We start from the raw sequence: 10,000 nt of genomic DNA, 5'->3' as shown, positions 1-10,000 counted from the left end.
AGACATTGCTCAATCTCTGCTTTTTCAAGTTTCGTCGTATGAGCTGATCCTAGCGATAAGAAATACTCCTGGTCGGACACAGTCGTAGAAGGAATTGTGTCATTAAATTGAAAAATGGACCGTCAAGATGTCAGAAAGAAAAGTGGGATGGCACCTACAATACTCGAGGGAAGATGGAGTGGGTGAATCCTGGGTTTCGTCAAAGAAAACTAAGCGGGGGAGCTTCTTGGCGTGGGAAGGTTGTGTCGCGCTTTGGTGGTCCTCAGCCCTCTTGAGAAACCATGACCACCGACACAAGCTCTCACCATCTTTCTCTTTCTTGTGCTATGTTCCGCCAGTTTTGTCAATTCTCTATCTTCATCTTCACTAGATGAGTTGAGTTAATGACAAACGAATTAGAACCCTAGGCAGTGCATTCACGAGGCAAGGACGGTATAGCAATGCTATGACGGATACACCTAAGAGGAATTGATTAGAATTGAACCACTGGGTCCCGAATATTAACTCGACCTGCAATGCATATGTTCTATTCTATCGACATCCAGGAAAGCCATGTGACGATCATACATACTTGTCTCAAAAGTTTTAATAAATGACCTTCATGTCTGGGTTCTAAAACGATTTGCATGGAATCCAGGAAATCCAGATGTCCTGGGTTTCGATGAAAGAGTATTTGAATAGCTGTGACACTTAATGGGGGAGGAGGAGCCATGGGTCTATTTAGAACCAACTACTTTTACGCAAATTCAATATGGTAAAGTTGTGTCATTCTAGCGTCCAGAATTCATTGCATAGGATTTAAATCTCATTAAGGAAGGTAATTTATTAAAGTTGTCAAAAATATGTACATATATAAACACACACACAGATACACACACAAACATACACAAACGCACATAAACACACACACACAAACACACACACACGCACACACACACACACACACACAAACATACACAAACGCACATAAACACACACACACAAACACACACACACGCACACGCACGCACGCATGCACTTGCTTATGACAGTCCCTCAGTGATGGACAACAACAATGCACGGGTAATGTGTGATGAGATGAGTGAGGCTGAGTGGTGACGCTGTCGTTTCTGCTGATGATGGTAGTAGAGATGATTGTAGAGCCCAATTCTTGACCTGTTTGTTATTATTTGTCTCTTTATTTATTATTTGCTTGATTTCCATTTACTGTAATATTATTTGTCAGTTTATTATTATTTACTACTTACCTGTTTGATTATCATTTAACTATACCTATGTATTATTTATTATTATTTATGTTATTATCATTTTTATATTATTTTATCTGTTTTTTATCATTTATATATTCTTTTCGCATCCGACCTAGTTATGGACCAAAAGGTCTCCTGTCGGCATGTTCCGCCTTTGTAATCCTTTGTAACATCCTTCCCCATTCCGGCCAAATCAGCTCTGGATCAGGTGGATAAGCTCTGTAGTTGAACTGATGTCTATTTCCTCGCCGGTCGTCCCGTGCTTAGTTCCGAATAGACTCGAGATGTTCGACCCCTTGCGAGCACTTCGCACGTCATAAAGAGCGATCGGAAGCGATTGTTTCGTAATCAAATGGCGCGGCGTTACACCCGTTAAATGTGGGGTTTTATCTGATATTTATAACGTTTTTTGGCTTCTGGCCTCCTTCATTACGACGCGCATGAGGTAGTTGCCCGTAAAAGATTTACTGGGGGGAGATGATACACACACACACACACACACACACACACACACACACACACACACACACACACACACGACCGGGGTTCGATTCCCCGGTCGGGCGGAGATAAGTTGGGTTTGTCTCCTGTCACGTGTAGCCCCTGTTCACCTAGCAGTGAGTAGGTACGGGATGTTAGTCAAGGAGCTGTGACCTTGCTGTCCCGGTGTGTGGTGGTGTGAGTGGTCTCAACCTACCCAGAGATCGGCAATTTAATGAGCTATCTGAGCTCACTGCGTAGGGTGGTGTCTGGCTGTCTCGAACAGAGGCTGCAGCAGATCCGAGGTGAACACACACACACACACACACGCACACACACACACAGCACACCTACTCACACACACACACACACACACACACACAACACACACACACACACACACACACACACACACACACACACACACACACACACACACACACACATGTGCACACAAACAATAATTTCCTTTTGCGTATATTCTCCTCCTTCTTGTCCTCTTCTGCTCCTAATTGTCCTTTCTCTCTTTCCCTCCTCTCGCCCTCTTACCTCTTCCGCTCCTTCTGTTTCCTTTCTTCTTCCTCCTACCGTTCCTCTTCTTTCATCTTACTTCTCTTTCTCCTGTTCCCTTTGTTATCCTTTCTCCCATTTCCCTTCTTTATTCATCTCCCCTTCCTCCTCGTTCACCTTGTCTTTTTCCTGTTTCCCTAAATACCTTTCTTTCTTCACCTTCTCCTCTTCCTCCTCCTCCTCCTCCCCCTCCTCCTCCTCCTCTTCCTCCCCCTCCTCCTACTCCTCCTCCTCCTCCTCTTCCTCCTCTTCCTCATACTCTTCCTTCTTTTCCTCTTGTTTTTCTCACTTCTCCTGCTATTCCTCCTCTTCTTTCTCCTTATTCTCCTCCTCTCCATCCTCTTCCTTCTTCCCGTTCTTCTTCTCCTCTTTTTCCTCCTCCTTCTTTTTCTTCTTTTCCTTTCTGTATCTTTTACATTTCCCCGTCCGCCTCCTCCTCCTCCTTCTTACGTTCCTTATCCCCATCATTCTCCTCTTTCCCATCCTTTTATCCTCCTTCTTCTCCTCCTTTTCCTCTTTCTTCTCCTCCTGCTCCTCCTCTTCCTATTCCACTCTTTTTCTCTTTCCAGGACGATAAGATCGCTGAGACCAGTGCCAAACCCGCCACTCCTTTCCCGTCCCCCCCCTCCTCCTCCTCCTCCTCCTCCTCCTCCTCCTCCTCTTCATCTTCGACCTCCTTTTCTTCCACCACCCCCTCCTCCTCCTCGTCTTCCTTATCCTTTCACCCTCCCCTCTTTCAACCCTTTCTCCAAATTGTTCATTTCTATTTCGTCTATTCTATCCATCTACGTGGTCCCCTCAGTTCGGTAACGCAAGTTTTTAATTCTGCAGAAACGCCACAGTTTTGTAAAGAGATCCTTCAGTGAAGGATTTTTATCAACCCAGGAGTGAATACCGATTGCCCGTGAAAGCCGTAGGCGCATAAAGATAGTTCGCGATCAGCTGCGAGGCTCCATCTGACAAAATCTCTCTCTCTCTCTCTCTCTCTCTCTCTCTCTCTCTCTCTCTCTCTCTCTCTCTCTCTCTCTCTCTCTCTCTCTCTCTCCCGTATCTGTTTCAGAAGACTACCTCAAACAGGAAGCAAGTGTTGGTCACTGCATGCGAGAGAAAGAGAGAAATAGAGAGAAGAAAGAAAGACAGACGGACAGAGAGACAGGCTGGCAAACAGACAGGCTGACAGGCTGGCAGACAGACAGGTAGATAGACACACAGGCAGATAGACACACAAACACACAGATATACAGAGACACAAAAAGAAAGACAGACACTGATACAGAGACAGATGATAGGTATATAGAAAGAGAGAGAGAGAGAGAGAGAGAGAGATAGAGAGAGAGATAGAGAGAGAGAAAGAGAGAGAGAGCGCTCGGAACCTCAAGATTAGGAGTCCAGTCTGCCACTTAAAGGGATCACACCCACAACCAACACAAAGGTACACCCATGGGCTCACCTCCTTCGGTAGTGGTGGCGGCTGAAGAAGTTTTGTAATAACTTGAGACACAACCACTGAGGTCAGGACCGTTTTCCCTCGAGCTGTGGAATAGAAATGTCGATAATGTTTTCGCCATGTACGACAACAAGGATGTAGAATGCACCCTCCCTCCCTCCCTCCCTCCCTCCCTCCCTCTCTCCTTTGAATCGACCTTTGCATCCGTCCCTGTATCATCCGCGGTCTATGCAGTTTCAACCAAAACTGTTTCTCTTTGTCTCCTTTTCACTTCTTTTTCCTCCTTTTATTCTTCTTTTCCTTCCTGCTCTTCTCTTCAACTGCCCCTTCTTCTTTTTTCTTCTTCTTTTGTTTTCTATGTACTTTTTATTTTCTGTTATTCTTCTTTTCGTTTTTTTTCTTCTTTGGCATTCTCCTCGGTACTTCTGTTTACTTCCCATAGTTACTTGTGTGTTAATCTTTCTTTTTTTTCGGACATTTTCTGTATAAGAACATAAGAACATAAGAACGAAGGAGACTGCAAGAGACCATAAGGCCTACACACGGCAGCTCCGTATCCATCACCACCTGTCATCCCCATCCATAAAGTTGTCTAATCGTTTCTTAAAACAACTGATAGTTTCAGCGCTTACTACATGGTTACTAAGTCTATTCCATTCGTCGACCACCCTATTAGTAAACCAATTCTTGCCTATTTCCTTTTTCCTTTTTCCTTATTCTTCTATAAGGCTGCACGGGGGAAGGGGGTTATCCCTCCTCTGAATGGAATCGATAGGCGACAGCCAGGATCAATATGTAAATCGCCTTGATAGAGTAATTGCGACCTCGAGTCTCACTGACTGGAAACCTGCAGCGCTTATCGCGCGTGATAACGGTCCTTGGGCTCGCCCAATGGAACGTTAGAATTTTGTCTCTGTTGCATTACTCATTATTCCCCAACCTTTTTTTCTTCAGGCGACCCCCAATATGATCCTCATGATGGACCGCGACCCCACTAATCTATTTGTATATGTGTTAATATATGTGGCTATTGTATTGAATTCATATCACTTTGCAACAACAACAAAGTTAGCATACATGATGTCTTGGCGCCCCCACTTGGGTTCGCCTCCCCAGGGTTGGGAAACAGTGTATTAGTGGTTCTGTTAGTGTATTACTCTTTCTATGTTACCAGTTTATGGTAGTAAGAAGAAGAGGACAGTCACTTATTGTCACCTCTCCTTGTTGAAAAGTTGATGGAAATACAGTCGAAGTTGATAGAGGGAGATCTTGTCCCCGGTCGAGGGATCGAGTGTCAGCACCGAGGGGTTGCATCTCCAGGTGGAGACGAGGGAGTTGATGGGTTTTGGAGAAAGGCGGCAAGGAGATGATTCTCTACGACGTCCGTCTCGCTAGTACCCGTCCTGTCGTCTAGATCAGTGACAAGGTGATTCAATATTAGTTTACCCATTTCGCCGTGCGGGGAAAGGGGACGTGGTGTCTTGTCAGGTGTCAACTACAAAAAGCGTCTCGACTTAATGTACGTCCTTCCTTTACCCCTGCGATATAGTGACAGCCAACCCAATCTTTATTCTGGCTGTTTTCACATGACTTTATTCAGGTGAGCGAGAGGGGAAGTCTCGGAATAAAATGGAGTCTACTTCGAAAAAGACAACCATCACCTATCGAGTCCGGTTTTGGACTCTGAGTCGGAGCAGCCTTTGAACCACCCACCCCCCACCCCACCCCCGGCCCCTCCCAACCCATTTCGGGGAACCTGAATGAAGAGTACCTGCAAATGGCGGTCTTGAGGTTAAGGAACCTCAACACCTTCACCTCCTTCTGAAGGTGCAGCCCCCGAAGTACTGACACTCTACCTCCAGACTGGGTTCGAGAACTTTCTCTCAATTTTGGCTGCATTTCTTCCACCTCTCCACAAAAGGAGAGCTGACGAATTGAGACTCCGCCCCCCTCTCCTTCTATCACTACAAACCGGTAACAGAAAGTCTCACACTAACACAACGAAGACATCAGTCTAAAGTATCTTTCCAGAGAGATCTATGGAAGGACCCGGGGTCCGTTGTCAGCTCCTGTTGACTTCCAGTAAATGAAATTTGAGGTACCACGTTTCATCTCCGACTCCCCACACTCTCACTCCTCCACTCCCCGTCCTCTCCTCTCCTCTCTTTTCATCAGCTCTCCTTCCTTTCCTCTCCTTTGCTCTCTTCCACTCCTCTCTAATACCTTCCTTCGTCTTCTTCCCCTCACCTTTCTTTTCCCTTCCAGTCCATTTTTCATCCTTCCTCATCCGGTAAGCCATCCCTTGTCTCCCTCTTCCACTCCCTTTCCCTCTTTCTCTTCCTCTCTTTCTCCCTCTCCCTCTCCCTCTCCCTCTTCCTCTCCCTCTTCCTCCTCCTCTCCCTCTCCCAATCCTTATCTCTCTCCTGCATCTTTTCCTCTTCCTCCTCTTCCTACTCTTCCCCGTCCTCTTTGTATGTGCTTCCTCCACCTTCCTCCGCCCTGTAAAAGTCACCAGCTTTCATTGACGCTTTTGATCTCCCTCCTTTCTCGATAAACCTGTTAGGTCATAGTGCGCTACCACGAGGACCTCTACCTATTTCCAAATAACACCTCCCTCCCACTCCACTCTACCTCTCTTTCATCTATCGTCCATTAGCTAGAATATAGCATATATATGTATATATATATATATATACATATATATATATATATATATGTGTGTGTGTGCGTGTGTGTGTGTGTGTGTGTGTGTGTATGTGTGTGTGTGTGTGTGTGTGTGTGTGTGTGTGTGTGTGTGTACATACATATATACATACATATAAATGTGTATATATACACACACACACACATATATATATATACATATACATATATATATATATATATTTTTTTTTTTTTTTTTTTTTTTTTTTTTTTTAAGACTTTCGTCGCTCTTACCAGAACAGCGCATGGTTCTGATTGGCAATGGCTGCCAAACATTGACCACACAGAACAGAACTCCACCAAAAGATACTTCCGGCTGAGGCTGAATGTGTCTGGTGTCCCTTGGAATACTTAATCTAAACATCCGTGTCTGAATCAACTTATATGCTAACATCGTTATCCTAATCAATATCACTTCATTTATTATTTCCTCATCACCTCCTCTATCGTTCTTGTTCCTAGGCCCTGCTATTTCGGCGGCTTGTTTCCAGTGCCTTGCGTCTCTACATGTGGGTTTCGTGTACAACAATTTGCCCAACCCTATTACATAAGAACATAACATAAGAACATAAGATTGAAGGAGACTGCAAGAGACCATAAGGCCTACACTAGGCAGCTCCGTATCCATCACCACCTGTCATCCCCATCCATAAAGTTGTCTAATCATTTCTTAAACAACTGATAGTTCCAGCGCTTACTAAATGGTTACTAAGTCCATTCCATTCGTCAACCACCCTATTAGTTAACCAATTTTTGCCTATTTCCTTCTTAAATCTAAATTTGTCCAGTTTAAATCCATTACTGCGAGTCCTGCCCTGTTGTTTTATTAACTTTGAGCAAGGCCACTTCCGTCTCGCCAGCCCATTCTTGTCAAAACCCTTTGCCCTATAACCTTTTCCAGTAGCTTATGCTCTACAGTCATACATGATTTCCCTTCCCACTGGATTCTGTTTAGGATTTGGAGTATAATATCAATAGTTCAAGCCTATCTCGTTAAAAATATCCCGTATGACTGGCTTACGGATGGCAATAAATTGGAAGTGAGTATTAAAGGAGAGAGACTGGAAGAAGTGGATAGCTTTAGATACTTGGGTGTGAATGTGGCAGGAAAAGGAGGAGTGGAGGTGGAGGTAGAATGTAGATTGAGAGAAGCAAGTAAATGCCTTGAGGGATTAAAAAGTGTAATGAGAAATAAACATTTGGGAATGGATGCGAAGAGGTGATTGTATGCAGGAGTGATTGTGCCGACAGCACAGCATGGGGCAGAAACATGAAACAAAAGAGAGGAAGAGATTAAATGTGTTTAAGATGAAATGCCTGAGAAGTATGGTAGTGGTTACAAGGCTCGCTCTTTCCTTCCCTCCCTCTCTCTTTCCTTCCTTTCCTCCCTTTTCTACATTCCTGTGCCCCTCCTTCCATCCTCCTCTCCTTCCCTCCCTTAGCTCCTTCTTTCCCCCCTCCTTCCCTCCCCAGTGGCGAAGAACCGCGATTTCTGGAAACGTTACCTCCACTTTTCCTCACCTTTACTATGGAGGGCAGCCCCATATGCTGGTAGTCGGTCTCCGCATAGGGCCCGGATTCTCGACAGAGGGACAGATGGTCCTGGCCGGTGGCTGTCACTGGGTTCCTGAATGCTATAGAAGTCCCATGAATTCAAACCTGAGGCAACCAGTCAATCGATTAGTTAAGATCAGAGGAGTCCATTAAACCTTCGTAGATCTTCCTGGTCTTCGTTCTGTCTTAACTCTTCTCTTGGTTTCCATAAGATCCTTCATGTCCTGACCACTTTGCGTGGAGGAGTTTTTTAACCGATTTAAATCCCCCTGGCGGCAGGTAGGTTAACGCTAAGGTCGTAAGACCCAACAATTTTTTTTTATTCAGGTCGGGTTCAAGAGTTCTGCGGGGAACACTCTTACCTGAATCAAACCGCGTGGCACCATCAGTCAGAACAAGGAGCAGAGCTGTAGAACGACGCAGCAGAATCATTGATCTTGTTCTTCGTCTTGCACCAACCGGGACCCAAATGGCGTCGAACCATCCCCATCCCATATATACCCACTGTATCCTAATCTCGTCCCTCCTCTTGCAGCATCGAGACACCCAAGAGACCTTAGCCGTCCTCGACCGGCTGGACCTTGACACAGACAAGCCCTCTGACGAAGAAACGGCCAGGAAGTTCGGCTTCGAGGACGACTACTATTCTGGAAACCTGTCGTGGTGGCAGAAGATGAAACCTAAGCTATGGTCCCTGTTCGACGAGCCCTACTCCTCGCAGGCCGCCAAGGTGGGTAAGGTGTGTTCAGGGGAAGGTTACTGGGTGTTGGGGTGTACCTATAGCAGTAGGTGAGGTTGGGTCATAGCGAGTGAATGGTAAAAAGAAAAACAATTATAACAATACATATATATATAAATATATATATATATATATATATATATACATATATATATGTATATATATATATATATATATATACATATGTATATATATATGTATATATATGCATATATATATACATATATATATATGTATATATATATATATATTTATGTATGTATATACATATATATGTATACATATATATACAGTATATATATACATACATACATGTATATAGTATATATATATATATATATATATATATATATATATGTATGTATATAAATAAATAGATAAATATATAAACAAATAAATATATAAATAAATAAATTAATAAAAGAATAAATAAATGAATGAATAAGATCAAATTAAATTCTTCCCCGCATGGTATTAAAAGGAAATTGGAACTCAATTTCTTGGCTCTCGCGTTTTGAAGATCTATACTGGGTCTCCTTCCTCAATACCTTCAGCTTAGAACTTTCTATGAACTTTTTATCCAGGCACAACGAAAAGAAATATTATTTTCTATATTACAAAGGATTACAAAGGCGGAGCATGCCGACAGGAGACCTTTTGGTCCATATCTAGGTCGGATGCGAAAAAAAATATCTACGGCCCTCTTCAAAGAAGAGGAAGATCATAGGAGTCCGTAGCTTTGCGCTTTGTTTAATTCATGTTCACGAGAGGCAGTTTTATACAGATACAGAGGCTTTGTTGGCACTCCGGGTGCCAACTCTCAGCCGGTTTTAAATACTGGAGGGGGAAAAAATGGGTTTCGGAGAGGAGTTGAAAGTTAATAAAATTACATGAATTATTGGGAAGCTTCGGAAATCTTGGTTCGACAGACACGCGTTTAAAGTGATGTGTGAACGTGTGAACGGGGTATTTGGGGTTTAACCAACGTGTTCGACAACCAAATACCCCGTTCACACATCACTTTAAACACGTGTCTGTCGAACCGCGTTCGACGAGCCGTTTGACCGTGCAAAACCCTCTCTTACAGTCGGCTTCAACCCACCAGCCTCTTGAGACACTTAGATTTTGCCTCGGATGAAGAAAGTCGATGCAACTGGCGAGAGTCGAGCTCTGACTTCGCAGAGATTCTCGATCTGCTGAGACGCTCTTCAAGTACAGAGGCTCTTCAAGTCATGTGCATAAGACCGTCTGGTCTTT

General features: G+C 43.9%; 1 protein-coding gene across 3 annotated transcripts in view; it reads left to right on the top strand.

Moving 5' to 3' along the window:
* Shaw (potassium voltage-gated channel shaker cognate w) overlaps nt 1–10,000 on the top strand; it is a 92,173-nt gene that overhangs the window by 20,525 nt on the left and 61,648 nt on the right. For 2 of the 3 annotated variants that reach the window (XM_076186593.1, XM_076186594.1), the window contains exon 4: nt 8,540–8,734. In XM_076186593.1, the coding sequence (XP_076042708.1) occupies nt 8,540–8,734 (195 nt within the window). Of the gene's footprint in view, nt 1–8,539; nt 8,744–10,000 lie in introns of all 3 variants that reach the window. The other variant, XM_076186592.1, reaches the window with a different exon arrangement.

This window comes from Oratosquilla oratoria, chromosome 6 (assembly GCF_046742065.1).
Source record: "Oratosquilla oratoria isolate Oo_2021 chromosome 6, ASM4674206v1, whole genome shotgun sequence".
Taxonomy (NCBI): domain Eukaryota; kingdom Metazoa; phylum Arthropoda; class Malacostraca; order Stomatopoda; family Squillidae; genus Oratosquilla; species Oratosquilla oratoria.
This window is presented reverse-complemented; position numbering and strand designations above follow the sequence as displayed.